Genomic DNA, 26,047 nt, shown 5'->3' with positions numbered 1-26,047 from the left:
ATACTTTTATCATGATTCGTAACAGTAGCGAAATCACAGTTGTGAAGTAGCAACAAGAACAAAGTTACGGTTGGGGTCACCCCAGCATGAGGTTGAGCTAAAGGGTAGTGATGATTGTTACAGGGTGTGGTGGTGCACCCCTTTAATCCCAGCACTCGGAAGGCAGAGGCTGGCGAGTCGCTGTGAGTTCGAGGCCAGCCTGTTCTAACAAAGGGAGTTCAGGACGACCAAGGCTACACAGAGAAACCCTGTCTCGAGAAACAAACAAACAAGATAGTATTTACAAATTAGTCCATTTTATCATAAGAATCTGAGTGACAGGCTTCTCTTTTAAATGGGAAAATAAACTAGCTGGGTGTGGCCCTGTAGTCCTGGTACCCAGGAGGGGGAGACACCGTGGACCACATAGTCAGTTCCAGGCCTGCATAGACTACACAGCGAAGCCCTGTCTTCAAATAAACCAATAATGACCAGAGAGAAACGGGGACGAGGTAAAGATGAGGTAAATGTATGGGCTGCAGGATCCATTGTGCCTTTGGGGAACAGAGATCCACCCCAATTTCCATAGTATCTTCCACTATCTATTTGCCTTTGCCGCCTCCCCCTAAATTAGAATAATTAACATCTAGTTTAATGCTTACGAATATTTTACTCATGTTGTGGTGCTGTGGGGTCAAGCCCAGGGGCCTGTCCTCTTCCCTCATTTGCCACACCATCATCACAGCCTCTCTCACTGACCTCACGCTCCATCAGCCCTCCCAGCCAAGCGAGAGGTGTTGCAGGGCCGAGGACAGGCCCTGGGGTTGTGTTCTCCAAATATTTTAATTAAAAATCAAAACGTGGTGGCGCATGCCTTTAATCCCAGCACTCAGGAGGCAGAGGCTGGCGCGTCGCTGTGAGTTCAAGGCCAGCCTGGTCTACAAAGTGAATCCAGGACAGCCAAGGCTACACAGAGAAACCCTGTCTTGATAAACAAAACAAACAAAAAAAATCAAAATGGGTTTCTTTTCAAATGAAAGGAGAATAAATGCTAAGATGGCTAAATTATCTCAACTATGGATGCTTTCAGTCTGGCCACCATGAAAGTGTCACCGTTCACACTGTTCCAAGCATAATTAGTACAAGAATTAATGGAGTACAGGGTATTATGGCATTGTCTCTGCTTCCAGAGTTACTGTAGGTTCTTATTTCAGTTAGTCACTGTAAATTATAGTTGTATTTTACAAGAGTAGGAGGTACTGGTTTGGTATAAACTTTTCTGGCTTCTAGGATATATCATAAAAGAAATTCTGGTTTGTTTGTTTGTTTGTTTGTTTGTTTTTGTTTTAGAAAATGGAAAAAGAACAGATGGGTAGGTAGACTCGCCTGAGGCGGGGCCCTGAGCAAACTGAAGATGAATATGTGCTAAGACCCCCCCTTCTTGCTAGGGAGTTCTCAGTTTTGACCAGGTTACTGGAGGCTCAGACTCAGGAATAAACAGAGAGGCAGATCACACAACGCCGTCTTGTCCACTACATGGTCTGCTCAGAATCTAACATGGAATTTAGTTCTGGGCAGATGCAAAAATAAAAGGATGATGTTCATTTGTTTGGTTTTTGAGACAGGGTTTCTCTGTGTAGCCCTGACTGTCCTGGAACTCACTCTGTAGACCAGGCTGGCCTCGAACTCAGATCTCTGCCTGCCTCTGCCTCCTGGGTGCTGAGATTAAAGATGTGTGTCACTACCGCCCACCTTGATGGTGCTTTCTTTCTTTATTTTATTTTATTTCTTCTTCTTCTTCTTCTTCTTCTTCTTCTTCTTCTTCTTCTTCTTCTTCTTCTTCTTCTTCTTTTTGTTGCTGTTTTTGGTTTTTGTTTTTGGAGACAGGATTTCTCTGTGTAGCCTTGATTGATGACCCTGGACTCATTTTGTAGACCAGGAGCTTCTACGAGGCCATCTTTTGGGATTTTTCATGAGCTTCTGTTGCTTCTCCTAGTTGAACGGAGGTGGGGACCAATGGGATGCTCTGTGTGCAGTGGCTAGAAACCAGGGAGTGTGGAAGGTGGAGGCCAAGAGACGGTCTAGAAGTAATTGGAAACCCAGGTGTAAAAGTGGAGAAGTGATTTTTAAGACTTTGCCATTAAAGAAAGATTATGCTCGCCTGCCGTTATTAACGTTTTGTGATGCTGGCTCATGGTCCATTTCACCGTCTCCTTCGTTGCACTGCATCTGCCGGTTTTCACCTGGCTGGGGAGGTTCCTCTTGAGTGTCCTGATCAGGCACATCAGCCACCAACCAGAGAAGGTACATAAAGTAATGAGAAAGGTGCCATTTAAGTGGCCTGACACAACCGCCCAGCACTTGTATACGTCCATGCTGTTATTATCTGTTTTATGTGCCAACGACCTTTCATGTAAGTATTCCAGTGAGGCACTGATGGACAGAGCAAGGTGGCTTCCATGCACCTGGTTAAAGTCACGACACCAGACCCTTAAGGACTTAAGCTTTGTAAACAGCTGTTTGTGTGTCCAGCCAGAGCCAAAATGCAGACATGTAGATCTCTACGTCTGAATAAAAATGATTTCAATATGCAGAAAACTAACTCAAAGAGGCGTAAAATGAAAGATATTCCTAAAGCTATGCAGATGAAAGCTATAGTGTGTAAGGAACTCAGGTCTGAGAGGCCAGACCTGTGGGGAGTCACGAGAAATTCCAGAAAGGGCAGACGACAGTGGGAAAAGATGTTTAACAAGAAAGCATGTCTTTGTTGGGTCAGAATATTTCCAAGGCCTCTGGTTTGGGCCACTGACAAACTGTGGTGAGTTTCAGTCAAGTCAAAAATCTAGAAACTCAAGCGTTAGAAGTGGCACTTTGAGAAGTGGCTGACCCCCGGGAGAGGTAGTTCATGCCTTTAATCCCAGCACTGGGGAGGCAGAGGCAAGCGGATCTCCGTGAGTTCGAGGCCAGCCTGGTCAACAAAGGGAGTCCAGGACAGCCAAGGCTACACAGAGAAACCCTGTCTCGAAAAAACAAAACAGAACAGAAAAGAAATGGCTGACCTTCAACCCGGAAATGGGTAGAACGCAGAGAGAGAGATCTTGGACTCTGTGCGGACAGTCAAGAGGGCTTAGTTTAGGCACCCTTGGCGCACAGGTGAGAGTTGAGCTCTCCAGCAGCAATAACCATGATGACAAACTACTAATGTGCCAACCAGCTCGGTGACAGCAGTCACTCAGCAGCCTGGTTTCAGAAGCCACCTCTCCAAGGCCTCAAAATTTCAGTGGAACAAAAACGTCTCAAGGGCTGGAGAGATGGCTCAGCAGTTAGGAGCACTGGCTACTCTTCCAGAAGATACGTGTTCAAGTTCCAGCACCCAGTGGCAGCTCACAGCTGTCTGCTAACTCCAAGATCTGACACCTTCACACAGACATACTCGTAGGCAAAATACCAATGCATGTAAAAGATAAATTAATTTTTAAAGTCTCAACATCTTTTGTTATGTTAGGAGTGCTATCTATTTGGTAGAAAAATAAGACATACACTATTGATCATTTCCTGGCTGGGTCCATGTGAGTGAATCAGAGGTAGAGCAAGGCTCATTTATGTTGTTCCTGAATTAAAGGAGGCTCCACAAATCCCCCAAAAGTGTCCCCTTAGGTCTTACCTTAGCTCCAGATGGGCCAGGATGTTTTTGGCATTTTTCTGAGACCTGCAAAATTGAGTGAGAGGGGGAATTGCAAGTGCAAGTAAGTTGGGTTGGATTGCATGCAAGTAAGAACCTGTTCTGGAGTCTTTTTTTTTCTTTTTTTTTTTTCAAGACAGGCTTTCTCTGTCACAAAGATCTGCCTGCCTCTGCCTCCCACGTGCTGGGATTACAGGTGTGTACCACCATGCCTGGTTGTCTAGGGCCATTGATGAAGGTTCTGTGTGTATCATCTTATAAACCTCTGCTGATTGTAGTCAGTTACTCAAATAAAGGAAGATGGTTCAACAGAGGGGTTACTGACTGGAACCAATTTTTTAAACTTAAAAATCTTTTTATATTTTGTTATGAATTACTAACTTGTTTTAAGAGGCCAGAGGCAGCTTTTAGAATGAAATACTTTTAAAAGTAGTTATTTTCGAGCTGTGTGTTGGTGGGGGCACATCTTTTATGTCAGCACTCGAGGCCAGCCTGGTCTATAAAGCAAGTTCCAAGACAGCCAGGGCTACACAGAGAAACCTTGTCTTGAAACAGTGCCCTCAAAAGTACCTATTTTCTACATGTCCAAATTATGCTGCTGTTTAAAACATATCTCATAGGGGCAGGAGAGGTATCTTGGTGGTTAAGAGCCCTTGCTGCTCTTGCAGAGTGCCCTAGTTGGGTTCTCCACACGCATATAGACGACTCACATCCAACCGTAACTACAGCTTTAGGGGCTCTAGCACCCTCCTTTTGCTTCTGTGGTCACTCGTACACATGGTGTACACACATAGAGATGTCTAAATAAAGTGTTTTACATATATAATTTTACACGGACATAAAGTGTGTAATATATATTTAATATATAATATGTGTATATATATTAAGCATGGAGCCACATGGTTATTTTTTGGCCAGCCCTCTGTTCTCTGCAATCATCAATGATGCTCAGGTCCTTAATAAATAATAAAAAAAAAACTCTAGCATCTATATTATTGTCCACTCACCCTCTGAGAGGCTTTAAAGCATCTCCAGATGATCTGCGCTGCTTTGTGTGGCACAAATGCTATGTAAATAATAGTACTGTGTTTAGGAGGCCATGACAAGGACGCCATGTTATTCATATAGATTTTGTGCTGATACAATCACAAGGTATGTTTGTGTGTAGGCATGTAGAGTATGCACATGTGTCCTTGTGTGTGATATGTACACATGTGTGTGTGTTTGTGTGTGTGTGTGCACGTGTGTGCGTGTGCAGGAGTGCGCACCCAGGTATAAATTCAGAGGCCAGAGGGAGACATTATGTACCCCGCTCTGTCACTTTCAACTTTAACTGTCTGAGACAGGGTTTCTTATGGGACCTGGAGCTAGGCTGGAGCGAGCAAGCCTCAGTGATCACTGCCACCCCCGACACACACACACACACACACACACACACACACACACACACACCTCCACCGTTTGTTTCAGATCTATCCCCCTCATAGTTATTTCTGATTCTTAGGAATACAGAGTTCAGACTTTGCATCATAGCACCAGACACATAGTAGGTGCTTTATAACCAGGTACACCTAGGAAGGAAAGCAAGTAAAACATTCTTTGTTGTTGCAGTACTAGAATTGGACCCAGAGCCTCACACATGCTCAGCACATGCTAAGCACATGCCCTGTGATGCAGCTACATCCATAGCCCCTGGAAAACAGACTTTTAAGAGCCCCTGAAGAATTTGGGCAAAAGGGAACTGAAGTAGGAATGAACGGATGGTAGAGTAAAAGCGACCCAAAAGAGCAGAGGATTTTAGCACTAAGCTGGGCATCTTTGTTAATCACTCTGAAAGCCGTGAGATAGCCTCGGAACATCTTCATTTAGTTTTCATTATGCATATGTGGACATGAGGCTACGTGTGCATTAGTGCAGGTGCCCACCGAGGCCAGAGGCTTTGGCTCGCTTGAGACTGGAGTTGCTGGTCGTTCCGAGTCGCCTGGCATGGGGACTGGGAACTGCACCCAGCTCCTCTGCAAGAGCGGCACAGGCTCTGACCCACCAAGCCACCGGCTTGGAAAGATGTCCTCAGCCATACCCACAACATAGATAATGCCTTGGCACGTCTGTCTTTGTGCCCGTCCCTAGAGGTAGTTGGTGATGCTTGGAGAAAGAAATCAGGAGTCGTGTGACCAGGTGGTGTTCACTATTCTAATATTTGTTAATATCTCTATTTAAAATATTCAGTGAAGGGCCAGGCGTGGTGGTGCACGCCTTTAATCCCAGCACTCGGGAGGCAGAGGCAGGTGGATCTGTGTGAGTTCGAGGCCAGCCTGGTCTACAAATTGAGTCTAGGACAGCCAAGGCTACACAGAGAGACCCTGTCTCAAAAAACCACACACACACACACACACACACACACACACACACACACACATTCAGTGAAGAGGTAAATAATAAGAAGAATTTGCAGCATGTCTTAACGCTGGGGCAGCCAGATGCAGAAGCAAATTGGGAAAGGCTTAGAGCATCTGTAGCCAACTGACTCTAGGAGAGGATTGAGGAAGGAGGTGACAGCGGTGAGGTAGAGTTTGCAGTAGTTACAGCTCTCTCATGCAGAGCAAAGTGATTCGGGAATTCCTGGCTGCAAGCTGAGGAAGTGTCTGTGTGCCATCTGAACCTTCTAAGAGGAACAAAAGCTGGGAAGAGCAGACTGTTCATAGGGACAGCCTGGTCATTTAATACATAAAATGCACAGCGTCTTCGTGGATTGGAACTAGGATCATCAAAAAAGATCAGCTTATTAGATTTATAGAATTGTGGAGAGGCTTAAGATACAATGGTTATTATAGTAAAAATATCTGATTATGCATTTATAATTACTTATCATTATAATTAGTAATTGATAATTTATAAACAAAGGGTTCAATTTGTGCACACTGGTAGAGAGCTTGCTTAGCAAGCATAAGGTACTGGGGTCTGTCTCCAACACTAGAAAATAGCATCACACATACACACACACACACACACACACACACAGTGAAATTTCACTATTGCCTTTTGGTATAAAGAGAAAAATCAGGCATAGCATCACAACTGGGGAATATTCTCATTTAAATAAACCAAACTAAATCCTCTTTGGCTGAATACCGCTCATAGCAGCCAATTTAAATATTTCAAAAGGAAAGTTCACCTTGGGAGTGTGTGCACAGGTTTCATTTCAGTTTTGAATAAATAAAAATATTTTTTGTTCTCTGTGCCATAAAAATTTAATGATAGCAAATCTGAGATGTTGTCACTTTCCTCCTTAAGAACATGTATTGAGTGAGTGAGATCTCGGTCTGTTTGTATTCCCTCTGAGGGGAAGTATACTATGACTCCTTATATCGCTCTCTTACGTCCTTTAATTTATAGAGAATCGGGACATCTTGGATACCTCGGAACTGGATAACACTTTTGTTTGTGGTTTGATTTTTTTATTAAATTCGCTTAAGAATTTCACATATGCACTATTTTTTTTTTTTTGCATCATTTCTTCCTTCCTCTTTCCTCCCTTCGGCTTTCCCCATCCCCCTACCCCCAAAACATGGCTTCTTTTTCCCTTATTAGACTTATTTATTTTGTTTTATGTGTATGAGTCTTTTGCCTGCGTGTCTATGTGTGCGCCATGTGCAGACCTGGTGCCCACAGAGGTCACGAGATGGTACCAGACCCTTTGGAACAGGAGTTGTGAGCCGCCATGTGCGTGCTGGGTCCTCTGGCAAGAGCAACAAGTAAGTGCTCTTAGCCGCTGAGCCATCTCTTCATCCTGCCTCTTCTTTTTTCTTTAATTATTATCATGTCTGATCATTTCAGCCTTGGGAAATATAATCTTACTTTAAAGTACATTTTAATATGAAAAGTTTTATTTTTTTTTTTTTACAGAACTATTGCTATTATAGAAACTATTTTCCAATAAACACCAGTAAAGATCTGAATTCTACCTTGGCTCTTTTCACTTGGCCCCAGTCTCTGAGAGCCTGTCATAGGGAGCAGCTTAGTCACCTGAGCAAGACTTGCCTCAGTCCGGCAGTTGTAGCTGTGAGCATCTGCTTTGAGCCAAGAATTGTCCTAGGAAACTACAGAGAGCCGCTCGGTTCCCATTAGACATCAAGTGTGCTTGACCGTGCAGGGTGCAGCATGGTTGATATGAAGATACCCAGATCTTCCCCCTGCAGCTCTGGGACTTTAGACTCTGTCTCGGGTGCCCATCTCTGAAACAACTCACTGGGAGGAACCAGCCGGACGCCAGCATGCCACAGACTTAGTACAGGGCATGACCAACAGTTGAGCACTCAGTACACAGTGGCTTTTATAATGCGGTCCTGATGCCTGGATTCCCACCATCTTCATCTTGAAGATGAAGGCGAATTATTCGCCCGCACATGCAGAGCTGCAGGATGCACAAGCAATAGGCTCACCTTTCCTTAGACTCTTAGGTTTCGTATTGGTGTGTTCGCATGCAGCCTCACAGTGATGCTGTGAAATGCAGAGAAACAGTCAAGTGGCACTGAGCCTGTTTGTTACCATATTCAACCGTGTGTGTGTTAAGACTCCACCTCACTAGGTATTTATTAAATAAATGTTCTTCTTGGTGTTTGGGGTCTGGGACCTTTGTTTTTTGGCTACCAAATCATTGCTTCCTTTCTGCCTCCTCTCCCCAAGCAGGGCTGGTGATTGAACCCAGGACTCCACGCATACCAGGCATACTCTGCCCCTGAGCCACAACCCCAGCCCCTGAAGCTCAGGCTACATTGCAATTTGACAAAATAGTTCTGAGTCGTGAGTGGGATGCACGCAGGCGATTTTCAGAACTGGGTCGACAAAATAATGATCTCACAAGATCTAAAGATCTCGCTAGATCAAAATGGCAACCCTAAGCTGGACAGACTCGGGAAAGCTGTCCGTTTCTCTTGAGGAAGCCTGTCGCACTTAGGGTGTAAGGGAGAATGGAGGCAAACGAATAAAGCGTCAGTCAGAGCGGTGGTGTGTCCTGAGTTAGGTAAGGGAGCCTAACAGTCACTATGTCCAACGAGTCATACAACCTATTTGGCATCCAAGCAATCCTCTGTGCTCTTTGTGCCTACTGATCCCTGGCACAGTTCAGGAGGAGAGGAGAGAGACAGAGACAGACAGACAGACAGACAGACAGACAGACAGATACAGAGAGAGACAGAGACAGAGACAGATAGCGGGCAATTACTTCATCTTTCGACTCACACTGCAAGTAGCCAGAAAGCATGAGAGATAAGGGCGTGTGTGTGTGTGTGTGTGTGTGTGTGTGTGTGTGTGTGTGTGTGTGTGTGTGTGTGACTGTGTATCTGTGTGTATAAGCAGGCATGCATGCACACAGATTGCTCATGGCCCCAGGCCTAGGATGGCTAAGGAGGATAAATTAAAGTCGTGAGATTTCTGCACCAAGAACAGAATGCAGGACATTACAACATAGAGCTAGGGAGAAAGGCACAACGGACAGTGAAAATCTGGAAGCAGAAGGAAGAAAAGCTGTGACGGGGGTGGGGGTGGGGTGGGGCAAGCAAAAAGCCGGTTTTCCTCAGACCACCAAACCCTCTGAGCATTTTAGCGGGAAACCAAGCAGCACTGGCAAACACAACATTCATCTGTGGTCTGCTGGGTGGAGGGCGCCACCACTGTTGGGGTTGAAGCTTGTTTGGAGACCTCTAGCTCTTCAGCCAGGCTTCCTGAATTTCTGGAGAAGCCATCTGGCTGGTGGGGCACAGGATGGAAGGGTGGGTCCGGGCAATTCAGCCTTCCCGGCACAGCTGCCTGAGCGCACACGCCCACAACCGGTTCCTTCCTGGTCACGGCTGGTGATCTCTCATGTCCCTTCGAGCCAGCCTCGAGTTGGCCGACAGCCAAATATGAATCAAGAAAGATGTGTACGAGTGTGTAGCTTGAATCACAAAGATGAAAGAAAGTGTAAAAAAATACTTCCCCCAGACTAGTTAAAACAAAAAAACAAAAAACAAGCCCTCTTAAGTGTTGTGGGAAATTAGAATAGACTTGGACTTTGCACCGGCATTTATTCTTACTTGGCTTGTGTTTGCCTAACAGCAGGACACACAGAAATTTCACACTTGGTGCCACTTTTACTGAGTGTCATTTCTGTCTCCAGACCCTAACCATTTATTCTGGACACGCCCCCACGCCTCCAGCCCCACCCCCCTGGGCTATTAGCTGCAGAGGGAGGAGCTACTTAGTAATTCTACACCTGTTCAGGTCCCCGCCCACCAACTTGTTAAGCTTCCCAAACAAGTGCCGGGCGGAGCGAGCAGGAGAGCCTCCTGTCTGGGGAGCTGGGGCAGGAGGTGGCGGCTCTGGCCGCCCGCTGGTTTGTCTCTCAGGAGTTTTGTCACTTCAGAGTCTCCAATGAATCGATTACAATGGCCGTTGATGACAGCAATTTATATTCCAGGACAAAGAACAAGTTAAATCCATCTCAAAATGAGTTTAAATCACTGAGACGGAGCAGCCTGCCACCTGACCTTCCAAGCATCGGAAATCCCATTAAAGGAAAACTTCAAAGAAACATCAAAAATCTGGAACCTTTTCACCTGAGGCGCCCCAAGAAGAGGCCGACCATATTCCCAGGTAGGAACTCTTTGAATTCATGCTTTCCTGTTGAAATGAAACAAACAAAATTATGTAACGTATACAATCGAACCGAAATCAACTTGGGCACTTTTGAGAGCTTGGAAGTACCAAGTAAGCGTGACTTTAAGGAGTTGAAACCTTCGATCTTGAAGGGTTAGAACCAACTTTGCATTTCAAAGCGCCGTGTCTTTTTTTCCTTTTATCTGATTGGCTGCGAGTCCTTTCGGGATCTGTTGATGATGGGCAGCTGCGCCCTTGTGATTTGTTAGCTTCCGCGGGTTTGTGGTGGTGCTTGGCTTGCCTGCCTAAGAGTTATGGGTAGCGTTTCAAGTCCAAGGTTGGATTGTTGAGTGAACGGGTGTGTGTGTGTGTGTGTACCAGAAATCAACAGAAGTTTGTGTGTGTGTGTGTGTGTGTGTGTGTGTGTGTGTGTGTGTGTGTGTGTGTGTACACCAGAAATCTACAGAAGTAAGTTCTCAGTTCGTGCTTGAAATTCCAGCCCTGCATCAGAGCCCGAGACCATTTGGAGTCTCGGGCTCCAGTCAACAGTGTGGCAGGGGTGACAGGAGAAACAGCGATCTCAGTGTTGAGAAGGGCCTTCCAGGTTCTCAACCAAGTTTATTACAGATGCGAGAGAGTGGAAGACACCTGCCACGGGGAACCCTAAATGTTCACCCAACTGTGTGAGTGAGCCCCACAGTTTGAATTACTTATATGACTTGATTTCAATATCATTTGCTTTGGAATTTCTAGGAAGAATTGGATGTGACCTTTTTGTTGTGGCTTGTTGTTTAATTGCAGTTTATTTATTTATTTATTTATTTATTTATTTATTGTTGTTTCAAGACAGGGTTTGTCTTGTCTGTGTAGCCTTGGCTATCCTGGACTCGCTTTGTAGATCAAGCTGGCCTGGAACTCTTAGCCATCAGCCTGCCTCTGCCTCCTGAGTGCTGGGATTACAGGCATGCGCCACCACGCCCAGCTTAATTGAATTTTTTAAAGTGTACTATAGAATAGTGACAATGCTGGAGGCTGGCTTTGTCAGGTTAGGCACAGAGAGACTACTCAGTCCAATATTATTTAGTAAAAATTATACTGACTTTCCTGGTAACTGACTCTTTAAACTGCTTTAGGGAGCTAAAGAGAAAACAATTTGGGGGACTTAGGAATGCCAGGTCATAAACTAAAATTACATTTTCATTTTTTATTTTTATTTTATGTGTATGAGTGCTTTGCCTTCGTGTATGTCTGCATCACTTTCATACCCAGTAACTATGGAGACCAGAAATGGGTACCAGATGCCCTGGGACAGGAGATACAAATAGTTGTGAGACACCATGAAGGTGCTGGGAATCAAATCCAAGTCCTCTGGAAGGGCAAATACCCATAGCCTCTGAGCCCCAGCCCCAACGAGATACTGTGTGTGTATGTGTGTGTGTGTGTGTGTGTGTGTGTGTGTGTGTGTGTGTGTGTGTGTGTATGTGTGATACAAGCGTGCACACGTGTGTGTAGCTGTTGCTTTCCTTGTTATTTGTCTGCTATTGTGCTCTTCTGGTGGGAGCTGTGAAGACCAAGGTTAGAATGGGCCAGAGGATACGAGCCTTTGAATGTGTCGGGGAAAGAAGAAGGAGCATGAGATGGAAAGTTCTGGAAGGAGTAGCAGAGGTAAAGCCATCTGCGGACCTGGACTCTCCATGACCTCCCGATGCTAATGTGGTGGTTTGAAGAAGCTTGAGGCCAGCCTAGACTACAAAATGAGTCTAGGACAGCCAAGGTCTTTACACAGAGAAAGCCTGTTTCAAAAAACCTAACCAACCAACCAACCAACCAACCAACCAGCAAGACAGAACCAGAACGACCCCTTAGGCTTATCTATTGAAATGCTTAGGGAGCGTCTCTATTTGAAAGGATCAGAAAGCTAGGCCTCATTGGAGGAAGTGTGTCACTGGGCATGGGCTTTGAGGTTTCAAGACTCCAAGCCAGGCCCTGCGGCTCTTCTCTCTTCCTGCTGCCTGTGGATCCAGATGTTCCAGATGTAGAGCTCTCAGCTTCCCACCATGACGACAGTGGACTAAACCTCTGAAACTTGTGAGCCAGACCCGTTAAATGGTTTCCTTCAGGAGAGTTCCTGGCTGGAGTCCCACTCTCCTCGTACCAGAACAGGACTAAAATCAATAGAATGCACTCAGATTAGCCGTGTTTTCCTGAAACCCACTGGAAGCAAGAATCACTTTCTAATGGGATAGGGCAGCAGGGCGTGGGTCTCAGACACATCTTCTGCAATGACCTGCTTTTATCCTCTCGGCTTTGGTTGGTTGGTCGCCAGACCTGGATTCGCATATGTCACCATGCGTTCTGCTTTCTCCCACTGTCCCCAACACACACACACACACACACACACACACACACACACACACACACCAGCCCCCACTTCACCAAGGCTTAGAACACCTTGGTCCTGAGCCATGGTCCTGGCCTTGCCACACAGTCTCATGGCCCTACCGGGTACAGCCTCTTATCCCGGACTTGATGGAAGTTTCCCTTTCCAGCCCTGAGTGGGCAGGACTGATTTGGCCAGGTACAGTTTGAAAGGACATCGAAGGCTGAGGAGCTGGGCTGTGGTCTGGACAGTGTCCACAGCTGCCTCCTCATAGGTTGTTGGGGGCAAATGCAGTCTTTGTGTCTGGCCTTATGCTGTCTGTTTTGGAGCTTTTTGGTTGGTGGTGTTGGCAGTCCTGAGGTGTTTGGACCTGTGCTCTGGGCAAGTGCTCTACCGCTAAGCTATATCCCCAGCCCTCTTTCTTACTTTAAAAAAAAAAGATTTAATTTGTGTGTGTGTGTGTGTGTATGCGCACGTGAACATGCTCACATCCACGAATGCATGTGCACTTGTGGGTATGACGGCTGGAGAGTGACGGTATCTTCCATGGTTAGCAGATGGCAGAATTTGGGCTGCAGCCTTGTAGCCTTTTCCACTGTGTTCTGCTGACCTCTCTTGTTGGCTGCTGTGGCCGTTTGTCTGAGGAGCTCCCATGTGCCCACGACAACTTGTGCCCGCACCTAAAGTCTCCTATCTTCCATCCTGTGCTTCATGGTGGATTGTTTCATTTCATTCATTCATTCATTTATCTATCTATCCATCCCTCCATTCACTCATCCATCCATCATCCATCCATCCATCAATTCAATCATTCATCCATTCATTCACCCATTCATCCTTTCATCCATCCAATCATTCATTCATCCATCCATCCATTCAATCATTCATTCATTTATCCATCCATCCATCTATCCATCCTTTCATCCATCCATTAATCATCCATCCATCCATCCATCCAATCATTCATCCATCCATCATCCATCCATCCATCCAATCATTCATCCATCCATCCATCCATCCATCCACAAGCTCTTCCTTTAGCTCCTACATCAGAATGGGAAATAAGCCTTCAGAGGTCTAGCTCCCTTGTTCCCTAATTTGTCCTCGTTCATCTTGCCTCCAGGGCCATCTCACCTGCAGGTGATGGCCTATCTGAAAGACAAATCTGTTTGTTTATTTCTTAATGCTTCTTTGGGCGATCTTAAGCTACTCAATCCATTAATAAGAAGTATATGAGATATCAACGCTGTCTATTGACCCCGCCCCACCCCGGGCCCCTTCCTGACATTCTCTCTTTGGTTTCCACGGGCCTTGCCAGTTCCCCGTGGCAGCTCCTCATGCTTGCTTTGCCAGGCTGAGGCATGTGCACGCGCCCTACCTAAGCAGTTCCCGCCTGACCCCTCCTCTGGGTGGCCAGTCTTTGGACTTCTCCATCTCACAGCATTTATCTCACCTTATTCAGATGGTCCATGTTCCTTGTTGGTCTCCAACTAGCTGGCGAGTCAGGGATGATGTGGGTCTTGTTAGCTCTTGTATACCCGTTATCTGTCACAATGGCTAGCCCACAGCGTGCCTGCAGCAAACCCGTAGTCCTCCCGGACGGTAATCCTCTTGATGCCCTTCCCCTGCTCCACCTCTACCCAGAAGGCTGCTTCTGTTGAGATCTCTCCTCGCCTCTACACACAAGCATGCGCACACAAACATATACACATGGATGCAGGCACACTCAGTCTTTAGAACATCCAATTCCACCCATCCATCATCTGCCATCACCGAGAATTCTCGTTCTGACATCTTTTCCTCTCCTTTATGCCACCCCATCACCCCCTTGGCTGCAATACTGTTTGTGAACTTGGTGTCTGCCTGCAAACTCTTTGGAAACAGAGGCTATATTTAAAGAGGGACTGCACCGTATGTCCTTAAACAGAGACTATATCATGTGTCCTTTGATGGCTTGACTAGGAGGTGATTCCACAAAGGAGGCATCCATTCAACATTTGGTGGTAATTAACAACCAGGGACTGAATTCTCTGAGACTGTGAGCCAAAAAAAGACTCCTCACTTTAGGATGTTTGGTCGGACATTTGGGTCATATGCAAGGTGTCCAGAGTTGATGTCTTCATCAAAGACAGAAAGTTCATTTGCTCCCTGGATCTGAAAGGGCTTGGGCAGCTGAGACCACAGCCATGGACCTAGCTTAATCAGAGAAACATAGGGAATGGGTTGCCGTCACCTCAGCGTGTGACCACTGTACCAAGGTATGTGACCACTGGGCCACAGCTGCCATCACTACAGTATGTGACCACTGGGCCATGGCTGCTGTCACCACAGCATGTGACCACTGGGCCACAGCTTCTGTCACCATAGTGTGTGACCACTGGGCCTGAAACCACAATCCCAAGAAACACTCCTTTAACAATGAGTGCTTAGCCGGGCGTGGTGGCGCACGCCTTTAATCCCAGCACTCGGGAGGCAGAGGCAGGTGGATCGCTGTGAGTTCGAGGCCAGCCTGGTCTACAAAGTGAGTCCAGGATGGCCAAGGCTACACAGAGAAACCCTGTCTCGAAAAACCAAAAAAAAAAAAAAAAAACAGTGAGTGCTTATAGAGGGCCTGGCATACTCTTCATGTCCCTACAGATGCCACTGAAATGTCACCTAGTGCACTGCTCTGTGGGGTTCTGAGGTGACAAAACACAACAAAGTTCACACACATCAGAAATGGGACCAGAAGAGTTTCAGACATCAGAATAGCTGTGTAAACACATTTATGGTTCATATGCGCCTTCTATACAAAGTCTACAGGTAAATTATAGAATGTTTTTAGTGTGCCTGGGTTTTGACTTAGGTCATGACCTTTACATAAGGCAGGTATAGAATTTCTCATGTATAGCATCATGTTAGCACTCAAGATGTTTTGTATTCAGGATCATTTTGGATCTGAAGTTTTGGATGGAGGAGCTGGGGGTAGTGGCCCACACCTTTGATCCCAGCACTCAGGAGGCAGCGGCAGGTGGATCTCTACTATTTTTAGGCCAGCCTGGTCTACACAATAAGTTCCAGGCTAGCCAGGGCCACATCATGATACCATGTCTCAAAACAAAACATGTTCAGCTTGCCCACCTGTCACGGTCCCCTGGGGAGAGGCTGCTCACCACGAGAGTGTTCAGAGCATCTCAGTGCTGTAGGACTCACACCTACCTTGTTTCTTAACATACACCTTACACAGCGAGAGAAGGGATAAAGCAGTTTTACATATAAAATGCTTTAAAAAACTCTGTGTGTGTGTGTGTGTGTGTGTGTGTGTGTGTGTGTGTGTGTTGGATTGTGAATTTGAAAGAAAAATAACTTGCCTTGGAACTTCATTTTTTTTTTCTTGAAAACAGGGTCTTGTTACACAGTCTAGGCTAGCCAGAAACTCACAATCCTTCTGCCTCTGCATATCAAGTCTTGCCTGCCTTCCCCAATGGCTTCCTTAGAAAGCCATTTTATCTAAGTAATAAAATTTATTTATTGCCAAATTTATTAAGGGAATAAAGTTTTGGCTTTGTTTTATATTTTTGTTTGTTTTCAAAAGTCAAATTTAATGATACTCTTCTACCTGGTACTTTGAAGAAAAACAAGATGCTGATACTATGGTATTTTTAACTTATCATTATTGGCTTATAAGCAAAGGGGAATATTTTTACACTTACAAACAGACTGACTCGGAACGAGTACATCAGAAAACTTCCAACTCGTGGCTCTCCTCAAAGCTTCTTTCTTTGTGGTGCATGTGGCCATGTATGTGTGTGTGAATGTATGTGTGTGAGTATGTATGTGTGTGTTTGTATATGTGTATGAGTGTGTGTGAGTATGTATGTGTGTGTGAGTGTGTATGTGTGTGTTTTAGATGTATTACGTATGTACAGATCTTACAGACTTAACTGGGTCTGATCTAAATTCATTCCATCTGTTGCTTTGCAGATATGTGCGTGGTTACAGTTCTGAGATCTGTACACCTGTCCATTCTGCACCCCCCAGATTTATTTATCTTATTTTATGTGTGTATATGTGCTTGCATGTTTGTCTGTGCATGCATACAGTGCCCACAGAGGCCAGAAGAGGGCATCCAAGATGGCTGTGAGCCACTATGTGGATGCTGGGAACTGAACCTAACCACTGAGCCATCTCTCCAGCTCTTGAAGCATTAGTTTCAGATTTCAGTATCAGAAATGTATACTCAAAGGTGAACGGAAGGATACAGGAGGGGACAGAGAGAGAGAGAGAGAGAGAGAGAGAGAGAGAGAGAGGGAGAGAGAGAGAGAGAGCACAAGCGCACACCTCTGTTCAACAAAACATGAACATCTTTCAGAAAACACTGCACCAGGTCTAAGATAAGGCTGTGAGGCCCTGTGGCTCAGCCACGTGCTCTTCTAGTGATTATCTCCCTGACACAGAGCTGAGTAAAGCTGTGACTTTGGGTGCTCATGTTTCTCTGGAGCCCGTGTTTCTATGGTGCCCCAATGTCCTGACATCATGTCACCTGGCTGCCGAGTGTCTCCCTGCCGGGCAACCCCGGGATGTAGCCCTGGTCCTCATCAGGGCTTCTCTATTACGAATGGCCATTCCTTGCTATCTGTGTCTCAATAAGCTAGCCACAGGGAAAGTATCATAAGTCAGTGTCCCTTCCCCTGGGCCTGGAACGGCTCTCCTGCCTTTTGAGATCCCCAAACCCTTACAAGGCTCAAAGAGTTCACTTGATGAGTTCACTTGCCAAGGCAAAGCAGTATTTTTCAAATAACAATTCTGGGAGGACGTTTGCAAATCCCCGGGTACCAGGCTGGGAACCTGTAGGTCTGTCCATCTAGACTGGAGCTGGGCCCCTGTTGAAGCTATTTTTATAAAACAGTGTTTGTTTCTCTTAGCTTGGTCCTTAACTGGGCTATCTCATGGATAATTGAGACTCTTTTGTAATACAAGGCTTCAGGACACAATCTGAGCAGTTGAAGTCTGTTCTTAAGCCTCTGTGCTATTTTGTCTTACTCCCAGCAAACATCCCAGCGATACTTGTACTTTGTAGCTTTCCTGGTCTCCAGCTCCTTCTTCCTGATCTTCCTTGGACCTCAACCTATGGCTGAATCCCCTGCTTCCTCCCCTGACTCCTCCTCCCCTGTCTGGCAGGAAGTCCCGCCCTATTCTCTCCCCTGCTCATTGATTGGCTGTAAGCTGCTTTATTGACATATCAGAGGGATAGTTGGGGAGCAGAGTTTACACAACATTTAGACAAGAAATTCTCAGAACGAAGCTTGCAACCGGACATGAAGGATAAAGAAATCAGCATTTAAATTACACAGTATCTTTCTGCCTACAGGCCTTCGCTTGTATTGTTAATGTCTCCCTGTATGTGTCTGATAATCATCTCATCTCCTGGTCAAGAACTACTCCAGTGGAAAGTCCTTCAAATAGGGAAGTTGCTCCCATCCAGTCCCCATGTTTGCAATTAAGACACTGCATGCAATGTCTGTGGCAGCCAGAAGAGGGCATCAGATCCCCTGGAACTGGTTTTACAGCCAGTTGAGAGCCACCATGTGGGTGCTTGGAACTGGTTCCAGGTCCCTTGCAAAAGCAGCCCGTGCTCTTAACTGCTGAGCCGTCGCCCCAGCTTCCAGTTTCTTTTTTTTTTTTTTAGGCAGCCTATGAACTTGAGTGGGTAAAACCTTAAGATGTCAGAAATAAAAAGCTAGTGGTACAAGTGTAATACAGAAGATTAGATCGTGCTTGGGATGCCCAGAGCCCTGCGCATGCTGCCCTATTCAGAAATGCAATAGAGCCTAGACAGGTTCTCTTTCGTTATGGGTCTTATCCATCGCAAACAAACTGCTCTCCGTGACTTCTCAAAGGAGACACTGCTGGAAGGCGGTTATTTTAGGAGTGATGCTTCAGGCTGAAGAGACAGCTCCATGGTCAGGATCCCTGGCTGCTCTACCAGCAGACCCATATTTAGTTCTCACACCTACACTCAGTTCACACCCATCTACAGCCCAGTTCTAGAGGATCTGACGCCCTCATCTGGCCTTTACAGGTACTGCACACACCTGGTTCATATACATACGTGCAGGCAAACCTTAGACACACAAAATAAAAATAAATAAGCCTTCAAAAAAAAACTTCCATTAAAAAAGAAGGAAGCTGTGAATCTACATAATTAGTTGGATAAAGTTTTGGAGAATGTTAAGTATGTCAGAGTTACAGATCACTTAATTTCTGCTATATTAGAAATCACTTTGTTCTTTAAAGTCTGGCTATGCTGGTCAGTTCTTTAATCAAAGGAGGTGACAATATTTATATATTAATATATAGTTAGAAGCTTCTTGTTGTTGTTGTTGTTGTTGTTGTTGTTGTTGAGACAGGGTTTCTCTGTGTAGTCCTGGCTGTCCTGGACTCTCTTTGTAGACCAGCCTGGCTTTGAACTCACAGGGATCCACCTGCCTCTGCCTCCTCGAGTACTGGGATTACAGGCATGCGCCACCATGCCCAGCTTGATAGAAGCTCTTTTATTGTCAATAAATCACTTCTTGATTTCTACACCAGGCCATTCCACACACACAGATGGGCCAGAGGAAAGAAAATGGTCAAATTGAGAACACAAGATCTGTACCAATGGAGAGATGGAAGCAGCCAAGGTCCAGGAGAGACGTGGATCTAAAATGTTCTCCAGACAGCCACGGCTACACAGAGAAACCCTGGCTTGGAAAATAAATAAATAAATAAATAAACAAACAAACAAATAAATAAAATGTTTGGCAGAAGGCTTTGTTTATTTATTTATTTATTTATTTATTTATTCTGTTTGGCCTTGAGAGAATATTTTTTAAAAAGACAATAGAAATAAGATAAAGTGGCTGTCCTGCCCAAATTCAAGATTTGCCTCCCCAGTAGGGAAAAATGAAGAGTTCCATGTGAAAGGTTTGTTGACATAGCAAGATAATTTGCAGACAGGGACCTGTGTCTGTGCTCTCCTGGAGCACAGGGGTCTGGATGGAACACTTCCTAGGTGTCACTTGCTCAAGAAGGGAGGGGTCTGGGAGCGGAGCACTGTCCTAGTGTGGCAGAGAAGGACACTTTGACAAGAGATCAAATGAAAGGAGAGGGAGGGAGGAGAGAGGTCATCTCCCTCCTCAGAACAGTAAAGACATGAATTACCAAAAAACAAAACAAAACAACAATAACAACAACAACAACAACAAAACCCAAAAAACTGAGTCTGTGGGGTCCCCTAGGAGAGAGAGGGTCGGGGAGGGATGCCGGGCTATCTAAACAGTGCCAAGGGCTGGCACCTCGCGGCGCTTCTCATCCCAGAATGATCTGCACCTCACTGCTTATCTCAGCGATCCACCGCATCTCCCTATGCTGTCCCTGGGCAACAGAGCCGAGCGTTGCTAACATACGATTTAGTCTCCCACAGAGGAGCCGGCCGGCTTGCTGTGAGTGTGTAGAGGGAGACAGGAAGTGACCAGAAGTGCTCGGCTCTACCTGGAACACGAGTGGAGTTACGGGCTCACGAGCTTCTTTTGGGGGGGTGGAAGTCCAGGATTTAAAGCACCGTGATGCTCAGAAGGGCCGCGCAGCTTCCATGTTAGTCAGCCGGCTGGAAGAACGCCCCTTCCCTGAACCACAGTGTTTATAACCCTTAATCTCCTCCACACTATAATTATAACCTCAGTGGACCACATTGCTGCGTGCCAATCGTTGCTGAGTGGGCTGGGACATAACGTCTGTTTAAATGCTGTGTCGCAGGACTGTGGAGCGTTTGGGGCCTTCAAATAAAATTATGAAACGTGAAGTGCCATAACTTTTATCCAGGGTGGCAACATTTCTCCTGTTAGTGTTTAAGCAATGTGGTTAAGTAAAAGTTGTCTTAGCATGGGGGTGGGGGGACAGGGAGAGGGGCTTACTCCCTTATTAGCAACCTCTGTGACTGACCCATTACCAAAATAATACCATTAATCCACGCCCAGGGCCACAGCCTCTGTTTGTGTATTTTGCTTTATTGTTGAGATGGGATCTGCTATGTGGCCTCAGACTCAGTCCCAAAGGCTGGCATGCCAGGCATGTGCCGCCTGAGTTAGCTAAGGCCTTTTATAACCGCACCCCTCAAAATTAAACTTCAGCATGGGTTTTGGAAGGGACATTCTAAACTATTATAATTTGATTTTGGGGGAAGTGATACACTTTTTTTTTTAAAGCTCCTTAGAATCTTCAACCTGGGTTCCTACCAGGTCTGGACACTGACAGCTGTTTTAGCCGTTTGCCGTGATCAGTTTTCAAAGTTATTAAGGCATGTGGCAGCCCCCTGAGAGACATTACTGTTTTAATTTAAATTTATTTTTTGAGGATCTCGTTCTAGGGTACTGAGTCTACGTCTTTTCCATCCGTCCCGCCTCCCTTCTACTCCTCCTGTTATCCCTCCCTCCACTCCCTCTCATGTAGATGACATTTTTCTGTAATTATTATCACACATGTATGTAACTTACTGTAGTGTCGCTCCATATGTCCATGTTTAGGGCTGATCTCTTGGAACTGGACAACCTAACAGAGACTCATCCCAGGTGTAAATGTGTATTCTCTCTCTCTCTCTCTCTCTCTCTCTCTCTCTCTCTCTCTCTCTCTCTCTCTCAACAGCCCTTGATTGCCTGTAGGGGCCCTGGACACTCCTTCGGCCTGTGCTGCCATGTTGGCTGGCATGGATGTTGTGCCCGTGCTGGCATGGATGTTGTGCCCATCTTGTTTAAGTGACCACATTGTTGATATGTGATGAATGCACCATCCCTGTCGGGCCACAAGACACTGTGTCACAGCAGATGTCCCGGTCTTCTGACTACAACCTTTCCCACAATGCTTTGGGTCTTCCTGGTCATTCATCTTACAAGTGTGACTTTGAATCTTGAGCGTTTGCTGACTCTTTGTGGCTGGAATTGCAGAAAGTGATGGGTGGTTTTAGGGTTGAAAAGCCATATATGAGAAAATAACCCCTTGGCAGGGAGCACAGCAGAGAATCAAAGAGTTAATGAATTATGAGAATAATCTAAGAGAAGACCTCTTTATCAGACAGAGTCTGTCTGTCACAGGCTCGTCACAGAGACCCAGTGAGGACATCTGGAACATTCTGTGGGTCCCAGCATCACCCTGTCCTTGCTAAGAACCCCTGAATCCTTCTCCGTGTCAGAGTGTGGCTGGAGGGAGGCACGTGGGCCGCAGCATCCGGCTCATAGATGGCCTCTATTATCAGTCTGTTCCTCAGAGAGAAAATGTGTATTTCTTTGACGAGGCAGCATCATGCGAGAGAGAAGGGGTTTTGGCTCAGGAAGACACAGTTCTCCTCGGAGATATGAGGAAATAGCTGGTTTCCTATATAAACATGTCTTTGGAGGGGAAAGGCCTGTATATATGTCCGTTTCAAAAGACAAGCCTTAGTTCATGGTTCTCATTGAGTGAGCTATATGCCTCAGCGAATCTTGGAGAATAACCTGGTAGATGTTAAGAAAAGAAAATTTAATACAGGGCATAAAATAACTATACCTTCTTAGTCTCAAGCTTACCTTCACCAGTAATTTTTAAGGTTTTTTTTTCATTTCCATGTTTAAATTTATAACTAAAAGACTTTCAACTGTGTATTTTAATAGTTAAAATTTAAAAGAGATTGTTTTACTTCATATAGCATAACCAGACCTCTAATCATAAGTTAGCCAGGCGTGGCAGCACACGGCTTTAATCCAGCACTCAGGAGGCCAAGGTAGGTGGATCTCTGAGTTCAAGGCCAGCCTGGTCTACATAGTGAGTTCCAGACCAACTGGGCCTATCCAGACTAAAACAGAGGGAGGGAGGGAGGGAGGGAGGGAGGGAGAGAGAGAGAGAGAGAGACAGACAGACAGACAGAGAAGGAGAGCGAGGGAGAGAGAAAGGAGAGAGAGGGAGAGAGAGACAGAGAGGAGAGAGGGAGAGAGAGAGAAAGAGACAGGGGAGAGAGAGACAGAGAGAGAGGGAGAGAAAAAGGAGAGAAAGGGAGAGAGGGAGAGAGACAGAGAGATGGAGAGAGAAGGAGAGAGGAGAGAGAGACAGAGAGAAAGAGGGAGGGAGGGAGAGAGAGAGAGAGAGGGAGAGAAAAAGGAGAGAAAGGGAGAGAGGGAGAGAGACAGAGAGATGGAGAGAGAAGGAGAGAGGAGAGAGAGACAGAGAGAAAGAGGGAGGGAGGGAGAGAGAGAGAGAGAGAGAGAGAGAGAGAGAGAGAGAGAGAGAGAGAGAGAGAGAGATCAGTTTAAAAGCCTCTTGGTTGTCAGGTAGTGACACATGCCTTTAATCCCAGCACTCAGAGGAAGAAGCAGAGGATCTCTGTGAGTTCGAGGCCAGCGTGGTCTACAGAGTGAGTTCTCAGACAGCCAGGGCTACACAGAGAAACCCTGTCTCGAAAAACAAAAACAAAACAACAACAAACAGAAACCTCATGGTTAAAAGAGCAATGACTAGAGACAGAAGTTTTTCTTCTGCCCTCGAAAAGTGGGCACTTTGCAGGGAGAGGGCTTCCTTCCGCCCTCCCCAAAAATGGCACCTTATTATTTCATGTAGTCTTTAGTGTAAAAACCTTTCCACCTGAAAGCCCTGTGGCACTGAAGAGACAGGCAAAGACGTAAGAAATAGTGAATGTTAACAAAGTAACTATTTGGGCAAGAAGTTGAAGAGAGCACATTTGTAAACAAATAGCTAAATTTCCCAAGTTCAGAAATGTTATGATGGCGAGGACATTGCTTCCCTCGGTTTACAGTAGTGGAGGCTGAGGAGGTGCTCCGTGCTGTGTGTAGACTGCTCAGCCTTTTTGACCCCACCTCCCAATGAAACCAAACAAAGCCAGACGAGAAAGAGAAGAACTCATGTAGATTCATATAACTCAAATGTTAGCCGGGAGCAGTTTGCTCTCTTGGGCTATATAAAAGTCAGTCAGACTTCCACTCAGCACGCACGTAGATGGTCTCAGGCCAGGCCTGTGACTTCTGTGCTTCTCTCAATGGCATCCTAACCTCAGGCTCCTGAACCGCCTTCTGCTAAGGCTGGTCTCGTTCTACTTGGCCACTTGTGGGTTTGCGTCTCACTGTCTCACCCCTGTGAAGTCAGACGTGAAAGTCAAGTTCCTTCCTTGACCTCTGTGAATAAAACTCAACCATAAAAGTATCTGTGTGCAGCAGGGCAGTGGCCGTGCACACCGTTAGCGTCTGTGTGCAGGTGTCCTGGCTGTCAAGGAGAGGAGAATTCAGGGTCAATATACACAGCATGGCAACTTTTATAAATAGTAATGCTGGCTTGCTTGTTTGTTGATATTTATTGTTGTTGTGTTTGGTTTTTTTTGTTTGTTTGTTTAAAAATAAGGTTCTACTATGTAGGCCTGGCTAGTCTGGGACTGTATGTAAACCAAGCTGGACTTAAACTCACAGAGATCCACCCGCCTCTGCCTCCTAGGTGCTGGGATTAAAGCTGTGCACCACCACACCCCATAGCTCACTGAGGTTTTATCTGGGGACAGGGTCTTGCCACGTAGCCCAGGGTGTCCTCAAACTCTTGGTCTTCACAGATCATCCTCCTTAACGCCGGCCACTGTGCTGGCCTAGATGTCTCTGCTTTTGAAAAGCCTTGTCAGCCGCCTTCCGGTCATGGTGTGCTGTAGTCTCTGCCTGTCCCAGAAGACCCTTCGGATTCCTGTTCAGTGTCTTCGGCAGCTCACTTTCATCACTGCTGGGCAGCTCTGCTGCCTCTCGTGCCTGAGCGCCCATGCTTTTTTTTTTTTTTTTTAAATCAGGCTTGTCACTGGTCTCCCAAAACCAATCAAAAGGCTCGTCAGTCAAAGTCCGTCTGAGATTATTTCCTTTAAGCCTGTGGCCACCCTCAGAGTCCGTGAGAACAAGGAGTGTGTGGCTGCTGAGAAGCACATATGTAATATTTATAATGCAACTATATACTTACGTCTGTCTACATGTAGACATATATATTATATATATTTGTATAAGTCCTTTGAACTGATTATATAAATGGAGCCTCATATATATTCATATATACATATATATCAATATACACATAATGATCATATATACATAGATAGATAGATAGATAGATAGATAGATAGATAGATAGATAGATAGATTGTTTTAGTCTGGTTCTGGTAGAGTAGATCTTCAGACTAGCCCACTATAGATAAACCATCTACAAAGCCTTGGAAGGATGGTCTTGTGGCTGGAGGCCCCGCTAGCCCCGTCATCCTGCTACCCAGACCACCTTACATGTTAGAACCCGTCGGGAAAGCTGTGCAGCTCCGGTCATTACTGGGAGTTAAGACTGAGAACCCTCCTGTCTAAGGAGGATGTCTCTTGTTCTGGTGCTTTCACCTGAACAGGCCCGGCGACCCTTTGCTCAGGGCATATAAAAGACAAAGTTCGTTCTGGAATAACTCAGTCAGGCGCGCTCGCCACCTCCCTGCCACCTGCAGCCGTGAGCCGTCTAGAAGCCAGCGGAACAGCCTGAGTTAGCAGATTTCCACACTGTTTCATATCTTTCATATTCAGAGTGGTTTGTGAGGTATATGGATTAATACAGGCAGTGGGATGTAGTGAGGGTACCTTATTTTTTTTTTAATCTAACTTAATTTATGCTATACCCCTACTGAAAGAAAATCAGAAACTGATTAGAAAGTCATTAGTAAGTATATAGTTATAGATATTACATACTTGTAAATTTTGTATAAATGATATATTTTATTAAAAATGATTTGCAGTTTTCAAGAATATGCTAAGTCTACAGTGTAGAAAACATGTGTATGCACACAATCTTCTAGTAATTTTTATTTGTGCTTATGGTATCTCCCTGCCTTAAGTATTGTCTCTTTAAATAAATTATTTTTTTAATTATGTTTATTTGGGCGGGTACTATGTGCATGTGAGTGCAGGTACCTACAGAGGCTGGAGGGTCCCAGGAATCTAGAGTGGCAGGTGGTGTGAGCAGCCTGATACGGGTGCTGGGACTCGAACCTGGGTCCTGGGACTTGAATCTGGGTCCTAGGACTCGAACCTGGGTCCTGGAACTCGAACCTGGTTCCTCTGGAATAGCAAACAGTACCGGCGGCTCTTGAACCCTGAGCTGTCTCGCCAGCCCATTTGCTGTTTTCAATAGAGTTGGGTTCTTTTTTAATCTCCAGACTTCTCCCAGAGTGCTCAGGAAATGCACCCGCCAGCCTCCCCACAGGAGCAGTCTCACACTCTGTCCTCTGTCTACACAGGTGTTAATGGAGGTCAATAGTTAGCCCCCACCACCACCTCTCCCCCCCACCCCCCCCACCCCTGTGCCTTAAGTCA

At 45.7% G+C, this 26,047-nt stretch overlaps 1 protein-coding gene across 2 annotated transcripts in view; it reads left to right on the top strand.

The window, feature by feature from the left end:
* The window catches only part of FRY (FRY microtubule binding protein), a 360,844-nt gene that overhangs the window by 44,274 nt on the left and 290,523 nt on the right, over positions 1–26,047 (top strand). Inside the window, exon 2 of one of the 2 annotated variants that reach the window (XM_084763560.1) lies at positions 10,119–10,294. In XM_084763560.1, the coding sequence (XP_084619686.1) occupies positions 10,119–10,294 (176 nt within the window). Of the gene's footprint in view, positions 1–9,966; positions 10,295–26,047 lie in introns of those variants that run through there. The other variant, XM_084763561.1, reaches the window with a different exon arrangement.

Source organism: Acomys minous (genome assembly GCF_964271855.1).
Source record: "Acomys minous genome assembly, chromosome: 16".
NCBI lineage: Eukaryota > Metazoa > Chordata > Mammalia > Rodentia > Muridae > Acomys > Acomys minous.
The sequence above is the reverse complement of the archived record's forward strand: the minus strand, read 5'-3'. Positions and strand labels throughout refer to the sequence as shown.